This window comes from Thalassophryne amazonica, chromosome 4 (assembly GCF_902500255.1).
Source record: "Thalassophryne amazonica chromosome 4, fThaAma1.1, whole genome shotgun sequence".
Taxonomy (NCBI): domain Eukaryota; kingdom Metazoa; phylum Chordata; class Actinopteri; order Batrachoidiformes; family Batrachoididae; genus Thalassophryne; species Thalassophryne amazonica.
The window spans coordinates 65,790,948-65,813,315 of record NC_047106.1 but is presented as its reverse complement, the minus strand read 5'-3'; the positions used below and the strand labels follow the sequence as shown (position 1 = coordinate 65,813,315).

Sequence of the window (22,368 nt, the reverse complement as noted above, 5' to 3'; positions counted from 1 at the left end):
TACTTTGGGTCAAGGATGAACACTGTGAAAACGGAACATTGATAGGACTAATATTTTTAGACACTATGGATATTAGCTAACAACACTGAAGACTTTTCTGGACTCACACACCACTCCAGCAGGGGGCGGTAAGTCATCTTTATGTTGAAAGTGTGAGGGGTGAGTGATTGTACGTTTAATGTAAGTACATAATATAATATAATAATAACAACAATAAAACGAATAAAAACAAATAAAAACAAATGAAAACAGACTTAAGGAGTTAAAATGAATAGCAACAATAAACAAATAAATAAATAAAAACATGGCACACCTATGAAGCATTTAAAAGTCAAATCGCCAAAGGGATAAATGACTTTGGATTTTATATGAAGTGTTTTTTGAAGGCAGTATGGTAGATTAGTGGTTTGCACTGTTGCCCCGCAGCAAGAAGATTATGGGATCGATTCCCACCTGTGGCCTTTCTGTGTGGAGTTTGGATGTTCTCCCTATGTTTCCCTCCGGGTGATCCAGCTTCTTCCCACATCCACAGAGATGCAGGTTAGGTGGATTGTAAACTTTAAATTGTCCATATGTGTGCGTGTGAATATGTAGGTCTGTCTATATGTGGCCTTGGCATCCTGTCCAGGGTGTACCCTGCCTCACATCCTATGACTGATCCAGCCTTCCTGTGACCCTTAATTGGACTAAGGGCCCTGTCCCACTGGCGTTTAGGAGGATTTGCAGATGGAATGCGCACAAAAGTGGCCCACATCCGCCAAACAACCGTAATAACTGTGTAACATTCCTGTATGAGTCGGCCACCATCCAAACATGTCCGTGATCATCCGCAGAGGCACGCGTGTCCGCAGCCAGGATTTTTGAGCGGCTCAAAAATCCTGCTGCGGATGAGATCAGCATCACTGCCTGAACACATACTGAAGACATACGCAGGACATACACAACCAACACGCCGCATATCCCCTGTCATCCGCTGATATCCACAACCGACGGGTTGGCGCGGCTTGGCGGCGGACCGGGACAGCGTGCAAAACAGATATGCCGCATGCCCAGCACGGCCACATCACGGTCGCAAATGGTATGTCGTGCATGCAGACAGAGTGGGCACGGATGAAGCAAGTGCATCACGGCCGCTGTGCCCCTCATGGGGGCGCCTCCACAGTCGCCTTCGCTTCTGTTCCCTGTTATATCCGCTTTTCTTCCTCATGTATTCACTGATCCACCCCGGGACATTTGTCATTTCCGCCCACCTTTGTTGCGGACGCTCAGCTTTTGTCTCCTCATTTCATACGCAAATCCTCCTAAACGCCAGTGGGACAGGGCCCTAAGGGTTGAAGGTGTGTGAGTGATGATTTTATGCACAAGCAACAGTGACCGACATACACACCTGAATGTCAGTCAAGTTTAACTCACATTTTTTTGATGGGAACTTACGAGGATTAAGCATTAATTCTATGTGTTTGCGGTTGTTTGTCTTACCTGTAAAGGGTCACTGGAGGGTTGGCTTTTGCAGAGCAATGGAATTTCACCAAGTTACCCTCCAGAACAGGTTGAGGTTCCACTGACAGATTGACAAGTGGAAGATCTGAAAGAGACAAGTCCAAAGACAACCAATTACAGAACTGACAGCATCTTCAGATTTCCTTTAGCAAACTATGGGCTCAGACAAATATGATGTTAATATTCACTGTGGATGCAACAAATTAGACAGTGTTTAAAACTTACTCAGCAACAGTAGAAAGTAACTACATAGAAAGATATGTAAAATACTGTGTTCTCAGGGGACATACATTTTTGTAACATTTTATTTCATAAGACCCTAAAGTGGTTTGGCAGTCTTTAGCAGCTGTACCACGCAGGTAAATGTACTCTATATTAAACCGAATGAAAATCTTTTTGTGCGAATTATCTTCTACATACCTGCAACAGTTGTGACAACTTATCACAGCCTGTGAAAGCACTTCCACTGAAATAATAGGCAATTAATCCTGAATAAGAGCCTATTTTAATCTTCCTCCCACCTCAAGGCCAAGCCTCGGTTATTAAATAACAGAATAATAATTCACAGGTGTGGAGAAGGGGATGCTATTTTTTCATCATAAATTAATTTGCAACACGGAGGAAATCAAAGGAAAGCTTGACTTGATAATGAGTTATAGTTAAAAATGGCAATTTGCAATAAATGAAGACACCGAGTACAATTCAACAAACCAACATCTCAGCGACACAGCACAATTAAAAGACTTCTTAGGATAACAAGCATAAATATTATGCAAATTTAATAAACAACTTAATTTATCCTAATTGACAAAGGTGGGATTCATTTTGAAGATGCATTTTACTTTGCATATCAGTCCCATCCCAAGTGAAACAAACTGCCACAACATACACAGAGAAGGAATTTTAAGCAGGTGAAGCAATTTGTTGGTGCTGAAAGCTGTGCTGAATGTTTTGTGTTCAAATGCAAGGAAAGTTAAAAGTAAATATGCATAGATAAGAGGATGGAGTGTTACATATTAGTGCAATTCACCGTTTTATCATATCATATACAGTTATAGTCAGAAATTCATATACACTCATCACTAACATGAATGCCTGTGGCCATATTGACTTTCAATTACTTATTTGAATGGTTCTTCTCTGGCATAATGCTTGTACAACCCCAATTCCAATGAAGTTGGGACGCTGTGTAAAATGTAATTTAAAAACAGAATACAATGATTTGAAAATGCTCTTCAACCTATATTCACTTATGCTGCATTCACACCGGGTGTGACATGAGTGACAGCAGCGACAGGTTGCCATGTAATCCCTATGGAATGATGCGTTTTGGCGCCAAGACACGCAGCGCGACGCGATGGAAGCGAAGGAAGTGACGCGAGTGAAGCGATTTTGAGCAATTGGTGCGTTTGTGGCGCAATATTGCGTCGCATCACGTCGTGTTGCCCTCCTCCCCAAGTTGAAAAATCTGAACTTTTTCATCTCATCGCACCACGATGACCAATCAGGTAAATCAGGTATTGACGTGGAGATGTCTGGAGTTTGACTGAGGATGTGAACATGTCCTGTATCTGGTAGCAGCCTGTGAGCAGGACTTATGTCTCTTTTGTCCTTTATTTCACAATTATGACAGAGTTTTTGAAGTGAGCAGCAGCCCCGCAGCAGCGGGAGCAGAGTTTCTTTTCCTTTGTATTCTACGTGCGCGCGTGAGAGAAATGTCCATGGAGATTATTTTACTTATTAACCACACAGATGTATAATAAAACAAATGGTCCCTGGTTTCTAAACACAATTATGAGTTTTTGAGAAAGAGCGAGGAGCAACCCTGCAGCAAGCAGCGGAGTTTCTTTTATTCTGTACGTGCGCGCGCGTGAGCGAATCATCGGTGGAGAATATGTTATTAATTACCTACACAGATTTATAATAAAACAAATGGTGACTGGTTTCTAAACACAATTATGACAGAGTTTTTGGGGGAAGAGCGAGCAGCAGCCCCACAGCAGGCAGCAGAGTTTCTTTCTTTTTTTTTTAACTGTTTAGATGTGCGCATGTGAACAGGACAGGAGGTTCTGAAACTGGGTCCCGCAGAGGCGGAAGGACCACTGAAAGCAGCCGTCATCCAGACGCAGCTCCTGCAGCAAATAATGATACGGGATGAACTCGCTCCGTGTGTTTGACGTCCGTCATGTTAACTTGACTGACAACCGGAGCCGGCGAGCGGAATGGAAGCTCCTCCTATTTGATGACGCACCGGGTGAATTTTCGCAGCAAAAGCAGAGCGACACACTGGCGCGTCTGTCGCCACGCGACCCCCGCAAATTTGTAGCATCTGATCATGCCCGGTGTGAACGCGGCATAATACACCACAAAGACAAGATATTTAATGTTCAAACTGATAGTTTTTTTGTTTTTGTGCAAATATTTGCTCATTTTGAAATGGATGCCTGCAGCACATTTCAAAAAAGTTGGGACGGGGCAACAAAAGACTGGAAAAGTTGGTGAATGTGAACAACTGCATAAAAAAAGTCCAGCAGTTTAAGAACAATGTTTCTCAACATTCAGTTGCAAGGAATTTAGGGATTCCATCATCTACAGTCCATAATAAAATCAGAAGATTCAGAAAATCTGGAGAACTTTCTATACGTAAGTGGCAAGGCCGAAAGCCAACATTGAATGCCTGTGACCTTTAGATCCCTCAGGCGGCACTGCATTAAAAACCAACATCATTGTGTAAAGGATCTTACCGCGTGGGCTCAGGAACACTTCAGAAAACCATTGTCAGTTAACACAGTTTGTCAATACATCTACACGTGCAAGTTAAAACTCTACCATGCAAAGCAAAAGTCATACATCCAGAAATGCCACCATCTTCTCTGGGCCTGATCTCATTTGAAATGGACAGACGCAAAGTGGAAAAGTGTGCTGTGGTCTGATGAGTCCACATTTCAGATTGTTTTTGTTAGTCTATGTAATAATCTGTAATTACTTGTACTTAGTTGTAGAATCCATAATGGAATAATGTGTACTAGTGTTTTGTAGCTCTTGGTTCCAAGGTCTTGTTTCACCTTGCATTGTTTTGTACTACACACTAACTACATTGGGAAGGTTTCGTCCCTATATGTATGTGTAACCTGCATGAAAAATCAGGTCACTAACCCTATTTATGTCATATAGATACTTTCAGTGTACCTCCAGTAGGTGGCAGTGCTCCAAGCACTTAAATCAGGTATCGTGAAGTCTGCACCTGCGTGAGGCTCATTTTCCTCTCAGACACATAGCAGACAGCAGCAGACCCGAGGGAGACTGTAGACATCCAGAACCAGACTGTAGCAGACAGACCCTGGGTTCATTTCAACCGGCTGTGAGTCGAGGAGGATAACCCAACTACATTTATGAGTTTGTGCTTGATGAAACTCCGGTGAGTTAGCCAGCTAGTTGCTAGCTATTCAGAAAAATGCATATATTGTGCTTTTAACTTGGTTTAAGTTAATCCACGTTGTTTAATAGATACAGTAAGATGTATTCCAGTGTCTTTCCATGATCATGCACTTATATTGTTGTTTATCGCTCTGAAAAAAAATTGGTAGCTTACATGCTAATGCTAAGCGCGACCACGTGGTGCTAACTGTTAGCCAAGTTGATAATTGCTTTAATGTTGGTTAAGCTTAGTTCAGGCTAATCGCTAAGCTAAAGCTAAAGTTACACATTGTTTGCAGTGAAAAGATGCATTTTAATTATTTTCTGTGCCAACTGAATTCCTCAGTTTGTGTCATTAGCCACTGTAGTGGTAACAATGCCATTAAGGTGTGGTATATTTGATTATTTAATCACAGAATTGTGCTATTGTGTATAACAGTTGTAATTCATTTCATGTTAAAAAGTTAAATGTTAAAAATGGATTAAAATAGCTAAAAGTTGGTTATATCAATTAAAAAGGGGTGCATAAATTATATGTCAGTTGGAAAAAGAAATAGTATTACTGTATGTGGTAATTCATTATCAATTGATTACATTTGTGGTTAAAACTAAATGTTTTAATTCATGATAATTAATTGTATTTATGTATATGTATTTCCTTGATGCATGATATATTTCATGCATAGAACTGAGAAAATGAGATCTCATAAGAAACTTAGAATCAGATCAAGAGCCTTACAACTTTGCACTTCTTGTGCAGGTTTTTTTTTTTTTTTTTTTTTATGATACTAGTCTGATCCACGGTCAAGAAGAAGAAAGAAGAGAGATGATCCAGATGGCGAGCCCAGCCCAACGATTCTGAGAGAGTGAGAGAGTTGGAGATGCGGTGTGGCCAGCCGCAGAACCTACCAAGGAATACTCCAGATTCAAATCACACATTCTGGGAACAGATAAGATACACATACTTCTCACCTACCCGGGTAGTAGTAGTAACAGAACTGGAGACTAAGAATGAAATGAGCATCTGTGCATTGACACAGAGCACAGATTTGGATCCCTTTGCAGAACAATTTCAGTGAGTTGGAGAGCTCAACTCAACTAACTCTTTTTGTTTCTTTAATTTTGTGGCTCCTTTTTCTTTTTTATTTGAATTATATGAAAAAACAGTTAAGCTGTCAATATTGTTATTGCTATATTTGTTCTTATTAATATTAAAGTGTCACCTGTTCAAACTGAGCCAACACCCACTCCTTTTTGTGAGTAAATTACTGCTGTAACTCCTCCCGAACCTAGAGTGATGTGATGTCTCTTTAACCTAAAGTTAGGGCTAAAGGTGCTGCACATGTATGTACATTGTATGTACATCACATAACATTGTGTACTTACATTAAAGAACATGCACCTGTTGTGGCCCTACCTCTTGGTACATGTCCATAATTTTCAGATTTGGTTGGGTTATTGCATTACCATCACTCAATTTACCCCCTGTACTACATGTACTGTAGTGCTGTGGTTTGATGTTACAATGTGAGTACAGAAGAGATACATTTTATTTTACAGTACTCAATCCATTGTATTTAAAGTTATTAAAGTAATACAGTCTGTGGTACATGTAGTAAAATGAGTAAAATGTACTTTAGAGTTGCCATATGTAAGATCTGTTGCCATTGTTATTTGTGGTTTGATTTTACAATGTAAGTACAGAAGAGATACATTTTATTTTACAGTACTCAATCCATTGTATTTAAAGGTATTAACCAAGTACTATAGTCTGTGGTACATGAAGTAAATGGTGTAATAAGGTACTTTGATTTGCCATGTTAAAACTGTCACAGTAATATGTGGTTTGATGTTACAATGTAAGTACAGAAGAGATACACTTTATTTTACAGTACTCAATCCATTGTATTTAAAGGTATTATTAACAAAGTACTACAGTCTGTGGTACATGTAGTAAACTGCGTAATAAGGTACTTTGATTTGCCATGTTAATGACTGTCAAAGTAATCTGTGGTTTGATGTTACAATGTAAGTACAGAAGAAATACACTTTATTTTAAGGTACTCAATCCATTGTATTTAAAGGTATAAACAAAGTACTACAGTCTGTGGTACATGTAGTAAATTGCAAAATAAGTTACTTTGATTTGCCATGTTAGACTGTCACAGTAATCTGTGGTTTGATGTTACAATGTAAGTACAGGAGAAATACACATTATTTTACAGTACTCAGTTCATTGTATTTAAAGGTAATAATACAGTACTACAGTCTCTAGTACATGTAGTATACTGGATCATATAGTATGCTTACTGTGTAGTTAACACCCTTCCGGTCTCGGTCATGATAATATGAGGTTTGTGGTACAATGTAAGTACAGAAGAGATACACTTTATTTTACAGTACTCCATCCATTGTATTTAAAGGTAATAACAAAATAACAGTCTTTAGTACATGTACTATACTAGGTAATAAAGCAGTTTTGATTTCCCCAACTCAAGAGCTGTAGTCATTGTAATTTGTGGTTGTTACAATGTAATTACAGAGATGATATACTTTACAGTACTAGGTCCATCGTATATAAAAGTAATAAATGACTACAGTACATGTACTGCAGGGGGTAAATTGAGTGAGGGTAATGTGATAACCCAACCGAATCTGAAAATTAAGGACATGTATCAAGAGGTAGGGCCACAAATCAAATCAAATCAAATTTATTAATTTACATAGCGCCAATTCATGATGAAATCATCTCAAGGTGCTTCACACAACATAAAAAACAATTAAAAATTTAAAACACAATAAAAAGATGACCATAAAAGAAAGACAACCATAAACGAATACAAAAATAAAAACACATCATAACACTAATGATAAAACAGGGAAAACAAATGAGTCCTTAAACGTGACTTAAAATTCTCTATAGTATCCGACTGCTGAATGTGTGCCGGGAGATCGTTCCACAGAGCTGGGGCACGGTAGGAGAAAGCTCTGTGACCGGCAGACTTTTATTCACCTTGGGAACACACAGAAGGCCTGCACTCTGAGAACGCAGGGCCCGAGCTGGTACAGAGGGGCTTACCAGGTCAGCCAGATAGGGAGGTGCAAGTCCATGAACAATTTTATAAATTAATAACAGTACTTTAAAATCCAATCTTGCAGGAACAGGAAGCCAGTGCAGGGATGCCAAAACAGGCGTAATGTGGTCAAACTTTCTGCTTTGTGTCAAAAGTCTGGCAGCAGCATTTTGAACCAGTTGAAGACCCCTAATCCTAGACTGTGGTAAGCCAGAAAATAGAGCATTACAATAGTCCAATCTAGAAGAGACAAATGCATGAATCAAAGTCTCAGCATCAGCCATAGACAGGATGGGACGAATCTTCGCTATATTTCGCAAATGGAAGAAAGCAGTCCTTGTAATGTCTCTAATGTGGAGATCAAAGGAAACGTAGGATCAAAAATTACTCCAAGGCTCCTAACTTTATCCGTATGATGTATAACACAAACCTAAGCTAAGTGCTAGCTGATCAAATTGATGCCGATACCTCGCTGGACCAAGAACCATAACTTCAGTCTTATCAGAATTTAAAAGTAGGAAGTTACTAGACATCCAACTTCTTACTGATGCAAGGCAATCTTCCAAAGATTTTATGTGAATGAGATTACCAGCAGTAATTGGCATGTACAATTGAGTGTCACCAGCATAGCAATGAAAGGGAATCCCAAAGCGCCACAGTATATTCTCAAGGGGTGCTACATAAAGGGAAAAAAGCAGGGGGCCTAAAACAGATCCCTGCGGAACCCCAAACTTCATGTCCCTACGATCAGAGGAGGTGCCATTACACAATACACAGTAAGAGCGACTGGACAGGTATGACGTCAACTATGCAAGAGCAGTTCCAGTAATCCCAAAGTGATTCTCCAGCCTATTGAGTAAAATATGATGATCCACAGTATCAAACGCAGCACTAAGATCCAGCAGCACCAAGACTGTAGTGGTATCTGAGTCCATTGCTCGCAAAAGTTCATTCACTACTTTAGTAAGTGCTGTCTCTGTGGAGTGATATTTTCTAAAAGCAGACTGCAGTGGCTCAAAAAGATTATTCTCAGTGAGGTATTCCACGAGCTGTCACGAAACCACTTTTTCCAGGATTTTAGAACAAAATGATAGATTTGATATCGGTCTATAATACTTCAATACACTAGGGTCGAGATTGGATTTCTTAAGTAATGGTTTAATCACTGCAGACCTGAAACATTTAGGAACAGATCGAGAAGTTAATGAGAGATTTATAATTTCCAGCACAGTTGGTCCAAGAATGGGCCACAGGTCCTTAAACAGTTTTGTTGGTATAGGATCAAGTAAACAGGTTGTGCTTTTAGTAGACGTCATGAGCTTTGTCAGCACGCCTAGCGAGATACCATCAAAATCTGTAAAGCTGGGTAACACCTCAGTGGGCGCAACCACCTCCATAGCAGTATGCAGTGGTTGGACCAAAGCCTGCTGAGATATGCTCAACCTAATATCCTCAGTTCTCCGATGGAATACAAACTTTCTCCGGGAGCCTCTGTGGACGCAGCGAGGCCGGCGGAGCAAACCAAGCTCTGTGATAGCGAGAATGTCCCGAGGGACATTGTTGTTGTTCAGGCTCCGTAGCTCAGCTGCAGAGTAGCTTAGCATCGCGCTAGCTGAGGGAGCGAAGTGCGGTGTCATACAGGGCAAAAAAGGCACTAAACAATCAAAAATGGTTAAAAATGCACACTGAAGGACCAAGAACCATGTCAAGTACATACCCAAAGATAAAAAATTTACACTCAAGCCACTAAAAACCAAGTTACAAATGAGAAAACTGGAGAAAAACCAGAGGCGCGGCGAACACACAACGCCAGTCTCACACCACAACACAACAGGTGCATGTTCTTTAATGTAAGTACACAATGTTACGTGATGTACTTACATACATATAGGGGCAAAACCTTCCCAATGTAGTTAGTGTGTAGTACAAAACAATGCAAGGCGACCTTGGTAACAAGAGCTTTAATACATTTGAATAAACAAATATAAGTACATGCAACTAGTGCAACTAGTCATGTAACTGTAATGTGTAAATACACATTTGTAACAAGAATGCGTTATTACTATATCAATCAATCAATTTTTTTTTTTTTATATAGCGCCAAATCACAACAAACAGTTGCCCCAAGGCGCTTTATATATTGTAAGGCAAGGCCATACAATAATTATGTAAAACCCCAACGGTCAAAACGACCCCCTGTGAGCAAGCACTTGGCTACAGTGGGAAGGAAAAACTCCCTTTTAACAGGAAGAAAACCCTCCAGCAGAACCAGGCTCAGGGAGGGGCAGTCTTCTGCTGGGGACTGGTTTGGGGCTGAGGGAGAGAACCAGGAAAAAGACATGCTGTGGAGGGGAGCAGAGATCGATCACTAATGATTAAATGCAGAGTGGTGCATACAGAGCAAAAAGAGAAAGAAACAGTGCATCATGGGAACCCCCCAGCAGTCTACGTCTATAGCAGCATAACTAAGGGATGGTTTCAGGGTCACCTGATCCAGCCCTAACTATAAGCTTTAGCAAAAGGAAAGTTTTAAGCCTAATCTTAAAAGTAGAGAGGGTGTCTGTCTCCCTGATCTGAATTGGGAGCTGGTTCCACAGGAGAGGAGCCTGAAAGCTGAAGGCTCTGCCTCCCATTCTACTCTTACAAACCCTATATGTACCAACAATCTCTTAGTACACATTTGTAACAATACTCTTTTATTACATTATGTACCTACAAAACACTAGTACACATTATTCCATTATGGAGGTAAACTGAGTACAAGTAATTACAGATTATTACATAGACTAATACATTGTACTAAGTGTGGTAGGTACTATGTATTAAGGGTACTGTAAAATAAAGTGTTACAGAGGAAAAAGAGCATCCAGACTGTTACCAGCACAAAGTTCACAAGCCAGCATCTGTGATGGTATGGGGGGGTTGTTAGTGTCCATGGCATGGATAATTTACACCTCTGGATGGCACCTCATGCTGAAAGGTACATCCAGGTTTGGAGCAATACGTGCTGTCATCCAAGCAACATCTTTTTTCAGGACGTCACTGTTTATTTCAGCAAGACAATGCCAAGACACATTCTGCACGTGTCAACAGCGTGGCTTTGTAGTAAAAGAGTGCAGGTACTAGACTGGCTGCCTGCAGTCCAGATCTGTCGCCCATTGAAAATGTGTGGCACATTATGAAGCGCAACATACGACAACAGAGACCCCGGACTGTGAACAACTGAAGTCATACATCAAGCAAGAATGGGAAAGAATTTGACCTACCTTGTATTTACAGTGTAACAAGTACTACAGACTGTCACCAGTAATCTGTGGTTGATGTTACATGTAAGTACAGAAGATATACACTTTACACCTCAATCGCAGTGGCAATCATGTTGAGTGTCGTTTTGAGCACTGAGTCCTCAGTTCCTAAATGCTTATTGAGTGTTGTTAGAAGGAAAGGTAATGTAACACAATGGTAACATACCACTGTCCCAGCTTTTTTGAAACATGTTGCAGGCATCCATTTCAAAATGAGGAAATATTTTGCACAAAAAACAAAAAAGTCTTATCAGTTTGAACATTAAATATCTTGTCTTTGTAGTGTATTCAGTTGAATATATGGTTTTTCAATTTCAATTTATTTTCCTTTTTATAGCGCCAAATCACAACAGAGTTGCCTCAAGGCGCTTCACACAGGTAAGGTCTAACCTTACCAACCCCCACAGCAACAGTGGTAAGGAAAAACTCCCTCTGGGGAAGAAACCTCAAGCAGACCAGACTCAAAGGGGTGACCCTCTGCTTGGGCTATGCTACAAACATAAATTACAGAAATAATTCAAAAAACAATTCACGGACGAATATACACTCAACAAAAATATAAACGCAACACTTTTGGTTTTGCTCCCATTTTGTATGAGATGAACCAAAGATCTAAAACTTTTTCCACATACACAATATCACCATTTCCTCTCAAATATGTTCACAAACCAGTCTAAATCTGTGATAGTGAGCACTTCTCCTTTGCTGAGATAATCCATCCCACCTCACAGGTGTGCCATTTCAAGATGCTGATTAGACACCATGATTAGTGCAGCAGGTGTGCCTTAGACTGCCCACAATAAAAGGCCACTCTGAAAGGAGCAGTTTTATCACACAGCACAATGCACAGATGTCGCAAGATTGAGGGAGCGTGCAATTGGCATGCTGACAGCAGGAATGTCAACCAGAGCTGTTGCTCGTGTATTGAATGTTCATTTCTCTACCATAAGCCATCTCCAAAGGCGTTTCAGAGAATTTGGCAGTACATCCAACCAGCTTCACAACCGCAGACCACGTGTAACCACACCAGCCCAGGACCTCCACATCCAGCATGTTCACCTCCAAGATCGTCTGAGACCAGCCACTCGGACAGCTGCTGAAACAATCGGTTTGCATAACCAAAGAATTTCTGCACAAACTGTCAGAAACCGTCTCAGGGAAGCTCATCTGCATGCTCGTCGTCCTCATCGGGGTCTCGACCTGACTCCAGTTCGTCGTCGTAACCGACTTGAGTGGGCAAATGCTCACATTCGCTGGCGTTTGGCACGTTGGAGAGGTGTTCTCTTCACAGATGATGCGAAGGAGATGTGTTGCACTGCATGAGGCATATGGTGGTCACACCAGATACTGACTGGTATTCCCCCCGAGTAAAACAAAACTGCACCTTTCAGAGTGGCCTTTTATTGTGGGCAGTCTAAGGCACACCTGTGCACTAATCATGGTGTCTAATCAGCATCTTGATATGGCACACTTGTGAGGTGGGATGGATTATCTCAGCAAAGGAGAAGTGCTCACTATCACAGATTTCGACTGGTTTGTGAACAATATTTGAGGGAAATGGTGATATTGTGTATGTGGAAAAAGTTTTAGATCTTTGAGTTCATCTCATACAAAATGGGAGCAAAACCAAAAGTGTTGCGTTTATATTTTTGTTGGGTATACAAGAATTGCTGTTGGTGCACAGGACAGGAGGGTCGCCAATACAAACACAACTCCCATCTCTGGATGGAGCTGCACCTTAAACAGAGAAAAAACAGAATCAGGCATCAGAAAGACAAAAAATACTGTATAATTTGCCAGCATTAATCAACAAGAAAAACAGAAGAAATACTAAGGTGATTGCCGGCCGCTAGACCTAAGCTTCACTAAAAGACCCAGAATTTAGGTGAAGTTGAGGCCGTGGCCCGCTCCAATTACTAATAACATGAATTAAAAGAGTAAAAAGCATAAAACAAAACTGTACCAGTATGCTAGCCATATGAAAGGGAAAATAAGTGTGTCTTAAGTCTGGACTTGAAAGTCTCCACAGAATCTGATTGTTTTATTGACACAGGGAGACCATTCCACAGAACAGGGGCATGATAAGAGAAAGCACTGTGACCCACAGACTTCTTATTCACCCTAGGGACACAAAGTAGTCCTGCACCCTGAGAACCTAAAGCCCAGGCCACTACATAAGGTTTAATTAGGTCAGCTAGGTAGGGAGGTGCAAGTACATGAATAATTTTATAGGTGAGTAGCAGAACCTTAAAATCTGATCTCACTGAGACAGGAAGCCAGTGAAGAGAGGCCAAAATGGGTGTAATCTGGTCGAACTTTCTGCTTCATGTCAAAAGTCTGGCTGCAGCATTTTGAACCAGTTGGAGAGCCCTAATGCTAGACTGGGGTAAACCAGAAAATAGAACATTGCAGTAGTACAATCTAGAAGAGATGAACGCATGGATCAGGGTCTCAGCATCAGCCATAGACTGGATGGGACGAATCTTCGCTATATTTTGCAGGTGGAAGAAAGCAGTCCTAGTAATATTTCTAATATGGAGGCCAAAGGACAACGAAGGATCAAAAATTACCCCAAGGTTCCTCACGTTGTCAGTGTGATGTATGACACATGAGCATAGGCCGAGTGTTAACTGGTCAAATTGATGCCGATGTCTCACTGGACGAAGAGCCATCATTTCAGTCTTTTCAGAGTTTTAAGTAGGAAGTTTCTAGACATCCAACTTCTCACTGCTGCAAGGCAATCTTCTAAGGATTTTATGTGAACGAGATTATCAGCAGTTATCAGCATATATAACTGAGTATCATCTGCATAGCAGTGAAAGGTAATCCCAGAACTCCGCAATATGTGCCCAAGGGGTGCTATATAAAGGGAGAAAAGCAGGGGGCCTAAGACAGACCCCTGAGGAACCTCAAATGTCATGCCACTAAGGTTAGAGGTAGTGTTACTGTACAAAACACAGTGAGAACGACTGGTCAAGTATGACGTCAGCCATGCAAGGGCACTCCCAGTAATCCCAAAATGATTCTCCAGCCTATCAAGTAGAATATGATGATACACTGTATCAAATGCAGCACTGAGATCTAACAGCAGCAGAACTGTAGTGGTGTCTGAGTCCACTGTCAGCAGAAGATCATTCACCACTTTAGTGAGAGCCGTCTCTGTGGAATGATATTTTCAAAGAGATTATTCTCAGTAAGATAGTCTACAAGCTGCCGTGACACCACTTTTTCTAGAATTTTAGAGCAAAATGATAGATTTGATATCAGCCGATAGTTTTTCAATACACTAGGGTCAAGATTAGGTTTCTTAAGTAATGGTTTAATCACTGCAGATATGAAATGTTTAGGAACAGATCCAGAAGTTAAAGAAAGATTAATAATTTGCAGCACAATTGGCCCAAGAGTGGGCCACAAGTCCTTAAACAGTTTTGTTGGTATAGGATCAAATAAACAGATTGTGCTTTTTGTTGACATTACGAGTTTCGTCAGCATGTCTAGAGAGATACTATCAAATTTTGTAAATCTAGGTAATACCTCAGTAGTGGCGCCCACCTCAATAGCGGGTGTAGTGGCTGGGTTAAGGCATGCTGGGATATGTTCAACCTAATGTCATCTATTTTCTTCTCAAAGTAATCTAGGAGGCATGATGTCAATATTTGTGACAGCAATACCACGTGCGAGAACCAAATCCAGGGTATTTCCACTAATGTGCGTTGAATCCCGAATGCATTGCTGAAATCCTAAGGCATCCACAATTTCCATAAATGATTTGAAGAGGGGATCAGAAGCCTTATTTATTTGAACGTTAAAGTCACCAATGATCAGAATGTTATCTGCACTAGTTGACAAGTTAGAGATGAATGCACCAAATTCATCTAAGAATTCAGAATATGGGCCTGGAGGCCTATATACAGTGACAAAGTAATACGGCTGATTTTTATTCTTCTGACCTTGGCAATGCGTAATATCCTGAGTGGAACAGAGAATCAGATGCTCAAACGAGTTATATTTGTGACCGCCAACAGCTAATAAGATAAACCTAAATTTATAAATAAGAGCAACACCCCCGCTTTGCTTCGCATCACGAGGGAAGTGACTAAATGTATATGCTGGTGGGCAGGCTTCATTTAAGGGGAGGACAGCTGTAGGTTTAAGCCAGGTGTCTCACAACCCAATCATATCTAAGTGATGATCAATAATTAAATCATTAATCAACAATGATTTTGAGGACAGTGATCTTATGTTAATGAGACCCAGTCTAAGGACCTCAGTGGGGTTGACAGTTGAACTGTTTGGGTTTAGGGGTGGTTCCAGAGTAGCATATATAAGATGCCTAGTAGCATATATATAAGATGCCAAGTAGGTTTAGGTTTGAGACATTCCATGCGCGTTGTAGGTAGCAGACATGAAATCTTTGCTAATACTGGATCAACCACTGGGCCATCCTCAATTTCAACATGATCCAATACAGTAATGGGTATTACGTTTGCAAAGCATATCCCTCTATGATTTTTATGGACATGTCTACGGGAGCAGGCCACAGTCTCAAATTGTTGAATTTCCCTCCCTGGCAGATAAATTGCACTATCATCATAGTGGATTTTATGCACTAATTTCCCTGCTAAGCTAATGGATTCCACATCCACATTTGTCATAAGCCTTGCAGGGTCTCTAATCGCCTGCTCCGTGGCCTGCAGTAGATTCCTAATGTTGCCCTCCCTGTAGAGTTCTATCTATGTTCGCAGACAAGATGGCGGCGCCTTCCCCAGTAGGGTGGAGGCCATCCGGCATCAGCAGGCCACGGCGGCCCCAGAACGAAGGCCAGTTATAGGTTGAAGAAGATTACAAATGATTGTATTCTGTTTTTGTTTACACTCAACAAAAATATAAACGCAACACTTTTGGTTTTGCTCCCATTTTGTATGAGATGAACTCAAAGATCTAAAACTTTTTCCACATACACAATATCACCATTTCCCTCAAATATTGTTCACAAACCAGTCCAAATCTGTGATAGTGAGCACTTCTCCTTTGCTGAGATAATCCATCCCACCTCACAGGTGTGCCATATCAAGATGCTGATTAGACACCATGATTAGTGCACAGGTGTGCCTTAGACTGTCCACAATAAAAGACCACTCTGAAAGGTGCAGTTTTGTTTTATTGGGGGGGGGGGGCTACCAGTCAGTAGCTGGTGTGACCACCATTTGCCTCATGCAGTGCAACACATCTCCTTCGCATAGAGTTGATCAGGTTGTCAATTGTGGCCTGTGGAATGTTGGCCCACTCCTCTTCAATGGCTATGCGAAGTTGCTGGATATTGGCAGGAACTGGTACACGCTGTCGTATACGCCGGTCCAGAGCATCCCAAACATGCTCAATGGGTGACATATCCGGTGAGTATGCCGGCCATGCAAGAACTGGGACATTTTCAGCTTCCAAGAATTGTGTACAGATCCTTGCAACATGGGGCCGTGCATTATCCTGCTGCAACATGAGGTGATGTTCTTGGATGTATGGCACAACAATGAGCCTCAGGATCTCATCACGGTATCTCTGTGCATTCAAAATGCCATCAATAAAATGCACCTGTGTTCTTCATCCATAACAGACGCCTGCCCATACCATAACCCCACCGCCACCATGGGCCACTCGATCCACAACATTGACATCAGAAAACCGCTCACCCACATGACGCCACACACGCTGTCTGCCATCTGCCCTGAACAGTGTGAACCGGGATTCATCCGTGAAGAGAACACCTCTCCAACGTGCCAAACGCCAGCGAATGTGAGCATTTGCCCACTCAAGTCGGTTACGACGACGAACTGGAGTCAGGTCGAGACCCCGATGAGGACGACGAGCATGCAGATGAGCTTCCCTGAGACGGTTTCTGACAGTTTGTGCAGAAATTCTTGGTTATGCAAACCGATTGTTTCAGCAGCTGTCCGAGTGGCTGGTCTCAGACGATCTTGGAGGTGAACATGCTGGATGTGGAGGTCCTGGGCTGGTGTGGTTACACGTGGTCTGCAGTTTTGATGCTGGTTGGATGTACTGCCAAATTCTCTGAAACGCCTTTGGAGACGGCTTATGGTAGAGAAATGAACATTCAATACACGAGCAACAGCTCTGGTTGACATTCCTGCTGTCAGCATGCCAATTGCACGCTCCCTCAAATCTTGCAACATCTATGGCATTGTGCTGTGTGATAAAACTGCACCTTTCAGAGTGGCCTTTTATTGTGGGCAGTCTAAGGCACACCTGTGCACTAATCATGGTGTCTAATCAGCATCTTGATATGGCACACCTGTGAGGTGGGATGGATTATCTCAGCAAAGGAGAAGTGCTCACTATCACAGATTTAGACTGGTTTGTGAACAATATTTGAGGGAAATGGTGATATTGTGTATGTGGAAAAAGTTTTAGATCTTTGAGTTCATCTCATACAAAATGGGAGCAAAACCAAAAGTGTTGCGTTTCTATTTTTGTTGAGTGTACATTTTACACAACATCCCAACTTCATTGGAATTGGGGTTGTACATCATTCACCTTGAATTGGAAATGGGGACTGAGGGATGTGCACAACTTTTTTTTTTTTTTTGAGATTTTTCAACTCAGCGTAGTATCAGGGATCATATTTCAAAAATATACAATACATACACCCAATTCACATACTAATTCACTTGTACTTATGCTTCTAAAATGTCTGTAGGCCTTTCTATTAGTGATTATGGTTGGGTTTGAAGAAGCTGGAATGTTTCCAACAACAGACCGGTGTGAATTGAGAATTAGACACACAACTGCATCACCAATAAGGCGGTACTGCTCCGAGCTAGCCTGTCCCGTGTGGGAAAAGTCACTGTGGCAAGACATTGCCTTTGGTGGACTGGAGGCATCAGACGATTACCGTGCCACATCTTATTTGGGGATGTGGAGCCTAAAAGCACTGCTTCTGGGACCAAACTAAAGAGCACCTTCCTTCGGTGCTTCATTGACCCCAGTTCATGGGAGACTATTGCGGAGGACGACTCCGATGGCAGTGCACCATCTTCAAAGTAACCACGGTTAGGGCCCCTTCACACATAGTACGGATAAGTACATCTCAGGGCAACTCACAGTGGAACAGCTCATATCAGCGAACCACAAAAACATCGAGCCGACGGACAGGCGTGCACGATGCCGGTGTGACTGTCTTGTGCACATGGGAACACAGTGCAAGCAGCTGCAGCATGTGTAACTACATCTTGCAGCTGCTGTGAAAAAAGAAAAAAAAAATACATGCCACCCACGGGATTCGAACCTGTAAAAGGTAAAGTTAAAAGGTGCGGGAAATGCCTGATATCAAGAAGGACATGGATATATTTAAAAAAAAAACACACACACACCATATAAAAACACTGCATTTTATTGAATCCTCTTATCAAGCAGGCAATAAAAGTACGATCCGTCTGTTCCTCTATAGATCAATCAATCAATCAAATTTTTTATATAGTGCCAAATCACAACAAACAGTTGCCCCAAGGTGCTTTATATTGTAAGGCAAGGCCATACAATAATTATGTAAAACCCCAACGGTCAAACGACCCCCTGTGAGCAAGCACTTGGCTACAGTGGGAAGGAAAAACTCCCTTTTAACAGGAAGAAACCTCCAGCAGAACCAGGCTCAGGGAGGGGGCAGTCTTCTGCTGGACTGGTTGGGGCTGAGGGAGAGAACCAGGAAAAAGACATGCTGTGGAGGGGAGCAGAGATCGATCACTAATGATTAAATGCAGAGTGCATACAGAGCAAAAGAGGAAGAAACAGTGCATCATGGGAACCCCCCAGCAGTCTACGTCTATAGCAGCATAACTAAGGGATGGTTCAGGGTCACTGATCCAGCCCTAACTATAAGCTTTAGCAAAAAGGAAGTTTAAGCCTAATCTTAAAGTAGAGAGGGTGTCTGTCTCCCTGATCTGAATTGGGAGCTGGTCCACAGGAGAGGAGCCTGAAAGCTGAGGCTCTGCCTCCCCTTCTACTCTTACAAACCCTAGGAACTACAAGTAAGCCTGCAGTCTGAGAGCGAAGCGCTCTATTGGGGTGATATGGTACTACGAGGTCCCTAAGATACGATTGGACCTGATTATTCAAAACCTTATAAGTAAGAAGAAGAATTTTAAATTCTATTCTAGAATTAACAGGAAGCCAATGAAGAGAGGCCAATATGGGTTGAGATATGCTCTCTCTTCTAGTCCCCGTCAGTACTCTAGCTGCAGCATTTTGAATTAACTGAAGGCTTTTTAGGGAACTTTAGGACAACCTGATAATAATGAATTACAATAGTCCAGCCTAGAGGAAATAAATGCATGAATTAGTTTTCAGCATCACTCTGAGACAAGACCTTTCTGATTTTAGAGATATTGCGTAAATGCAAAAAGCAGTCCTACATATTTGTTTAATATGCGCTTTGAATGACATATCCTGATCAAAAATGACTCCAAGATTTCTCACAGTATTACTAGAGGTCAGGGTAATGCCATCCAGAGTAAGGATCTGGTTAGGCACCATGTTTGTAAGATTTGTGGGGCCAAGTACAATAACTTCAGTTTTATCTGAGTTTAAAAGCAGGAAATTAGAGGTCATCCATGTCTTTATGTCTGTAAGACAATCCTGCAGTTTAGCTAATTGGTGTGTGTCCTCTGGCTTCATGGACAGATAAAGCTGGGTATCATCTGCGTAACAATGAAAATTTAAGCAATACCGTCTAATAGTACTGCCTAAGGGAAGCATGTATAAAGTGAATAAAATTGGTCCTAGCACAGAACCTTGTGGAACTCCATAATTAACTTTAGTCTGTGAAGAAGATTCCCCATTTACATGAACAAATTGTAATCTATTAGACAAATATGATTCAAACCACCGCAGCGCAGTGCCTTTAATACCTATGGCATGCTCTAATCTCTGTAATAAACTTTTATGGTCAACAGTATCAAAAGCAGCACTGAGGTCTAACAGAACAAGCACAGAGATGAGTCCACTGTCCGAGGCCATAAGAAGATCATTTGAAACCTTCACTAATGCTGTTTCTGTACTATGATGAATTCTAAAACCTGACTGAAACTCTTCAAATAGACCATTCCTCTGCAGATGATCAGTTAGCTGTTTTACAACTACCCTTTCAAGAATTTTTGAGAGAAAAGGAAGGTTGGAGATTGGCCTATAATTAGCTAAGATAGCTGGGTCAAGTGATGGCTTTTTAAGTAATGGTTTAATTACTGCCACCTTAAAAAGCCTGTGGTACATAGCCAACTAACAAAGATAGATTGATCATATTTAAGATCGAAGCATTAAATAATGGTAGGGCTTCCTTGAGCAGCCTGGTAGGAATGGGGTCTAATAAACATGTTGATGGTTTGGATGAAGTAACTAATGAAATAACTCAGACAGAACAATCAGAGAGAAAGAGTCTAACCAAATACCGGCATCACTGAAAGCAGCCAAAGATAACGATACGTCTTTGGGATGGTTATAAGTAATTTTTCTGTAATAGTTAAAATTTTGTTAGCAAAGAAAGTCATGAAGTCATTACTAGTTAAGTTAATGGAATACTCAGCTCAATAGAGCTCGACTCTTTGTCAGCCTGGCTACAGTGCTGAAAAGAAACCTGGGGTTCTTATTTCTTCAATTAGTGATGAGTAGAAAGATGTCCTAGCTTTACGGAGGGCTTGTTATAGAGCACCAGACTCTTTTTTCCAGGCTAAGTGAAGATCTTCTAAATTAGTGAGACGCCATTTCCTCTCCAACTTACGGGTTATCTGCTTTAAGCTACGAGTTTGTGAGTTATACCACGGAATCAGACACTTCTGATTTAAAGCTCTCTTTTTCAGAGGAGCTACAGCATCCAAAGTTGTCTTCAATGAGGATGTAAAATATTGACGAGATACTCTATCTCCCTTACAGAGTTTAGGTAGCTACTCTGCACTGTGTTGGTATATGGCATTAGAGAACATAAAGAAGGAATCATATCCTTAAACCTAGTTACAGCGCTTTCTGAAAGACTTCTAGTGTAATGAAACTTATTCCCCACTGCTGGGTAGTCCATCAGAGTAAATGTAAATGTTATTAAGAAATGATCAGACAGAAGGGAGTTTTCAGGGAATACTGTTAAGTCTTCTATTTCCATACCATAAGTCAGATCAAGATCTAAGATATAATTAAAGTGGTGGGTGGACTCATTTACTTTTGAGCAAAGCCAATAGAGTCTAATAATAGATTAAATGCAGTGTGAGGCTGTCATTCTCAGCATCTGTGTGGATGTTAAAATCGCACACTATAATTATCTTATCTGAGCTAAGCACTAAGTCAGACAAAAGGTCTGAAAATTCACAGAGAAACTCACAGTAACGACCAGGTGGACGATAGATAATAACAAATAAAACTGGTTTTTGGGACTTCCAATTTGGATGGACAAGACTAAGAGACAAGCTTTCAAATGAATTAAAGCTCTGTCTGGGTTTTTGATTAATTAATAAGCTGGAATGGAAGATTGCTGCTAATCCTCCGCCCCGGCCCGTGCTACGAGCATTCTGACAGTTAGTGTGACTCGGGGGTGTTGACTCATTTAAACTAACATATTCATCCTGCTGTAACCAGGTTTCTGTTAGGCAGAATAAATCAATATGTTGATCAATTATTATATCATTTACCAACAGGGACTTAGAAGAGAGAGACCTAATGTTTAATAGACCACATTTAACTGTTTTAGTCTGTGGTTGCAGTTGAAGGTGCTATATTATTTTTTCTTTTTGAATTTTTTATGCTTAAATAGATTTTTGCTGGTTATTGGTAGTCTGGGAGCAGGCACCCGTCTCTACGGGGATGGGGTAATGAGGGGATGGCAGGGGGAGAGAAGCTGCAGAGAGGTGTGTAAGACTACAACTCTGCTTCCTGGTCCCAACCCTGGATAGTCACGGTTTGGAGGATTTAAGAAAATTGGCCAGATTTCTAGAAATGAGAGCTACTCCATCCAAAGTGGGATGGATGCCGTCTCTCCTAACAAGACCAGGTTTTCCCCACAAGCTTTGCCAATTATCTAT

The 22,368-nt window shown here is 41.3% G+C and overlaps 1 protein-coding gene across 13 annotated transcripts in view; it reads right to left on the bottom strand.

Moving 5' to 3' along the window:
• Positions 1-22,368, bottom strand: part of kirrel3b (kirre like nephrin family adhesion molecule 3b) — a 658,462-nt gene that overhangs the window by 132,872 nt on the left and 503,222 nt on the right. For all 13 annotated transcript variants that reach the window (XM_034168011.1, XM_034168012.1, XM_034168013.1 and 10 more), the window contains exon 6: positions 1,480-1,585. In XM_034168011.1, coding sequence (XP_034023902.1) covers positions 1,480-1,585 — 106 coding nt within the window. The remainder of the gene's footprint in view (positions 1-1,479; positions 1,586-22,368) is intronic.